The 615-nt window shown below is 56.4% G+C and overlaps 1 protein-coding gene across 1 annotated transcript in view; it reads left to right on the forward strand.

The window, feature by feature from the left end:
• The window catches only part of SMG6 (SMG6 nonsense mediated mRNA decay factor), a gene marked incomplete at its 5' end in the record, with an annotated part of 33,343 nt that overhangs the window by 31,824 nt on the left and 904 nt on the right, over positions 1-615 (forward strand). The window contains one exon of the mRNA XM_010136707.1: positions 276-334. Within this exon, the coding sequence (XP_010135009.1) occupies positions 276-334 (59 nt within the window). The remainder of the gene's footprint in view (positions 1-275; positions 335-615) is intronic.

Genomic DNA, 615 nt, shown 5'->3' on the forward strand with positions numbered 1-615 from the left:
CCCCGGCTGCCGGTGCAGCCGGGCAGCACTGGGAAGACCCTGGGAGATGGATTGGGTCTGTTGTTTTCTCTGACAGAGGAAGCCAAAGAATTCCCACATGAAGCGCTTCCCCCGCTGTTCTCCATCAAACGGCCTGTTCCTCCCCGCGAGCCGCTCTCCCCATTGTCCAGGGAGGCGAGCGGCCAGCGAGGGTCCCTCTGGCCTCCTGGCTGCCTCCCATCGGGAGCATCCAAGGTGTGAAAAGCTTCTGGTAGACCTCAAACCTGTGGGGCAAGGAGGGCCCACCCCGAGGCGGAGGCAGAGAGATGGGCACTGTACGTGGCAGCGACATGCAGTCGCTGGAGCTTTCCCTCACAGGATGTAGGTGACTACCCATGTTTGGGGCCATCCTGGGCTCCTCCTGGGGCGGGACCTTTGTGGGGTGGCCCATTTAACAGTTTGGTAGCCATCTGCACAACCAACTTCGAGAGAAGCTTGGAGCCCTTTATCCCAACCACAAACACTTTAAGAATTTTAATTTTTTTTTAATTCTCTAATTTGGGGAAATAAAACTCTGGTTTCTGAAAGGACTAATTGAAGCCGTGCTTGCGGCAGGGGCATCTCAGTGAGGGGAGA

The sequence above is a fragment of the Buceros rhinoceros genome, unplaced genomic scaffold (genome assembly GCF_000710305.1).
Source record: "Buceros rhinoceros silvestris isolate BGI_N320 unplaced genomic scaffold, ASM71030v1 scaffold10415, whole genome shotgun sequence".
NCBI classification, from domain to species: Eukaryota; Metazoa; Chordata; class Aves; order Bucerotiformes; family Bucerotidae; genus Buceros; species Buceros rhinoceros.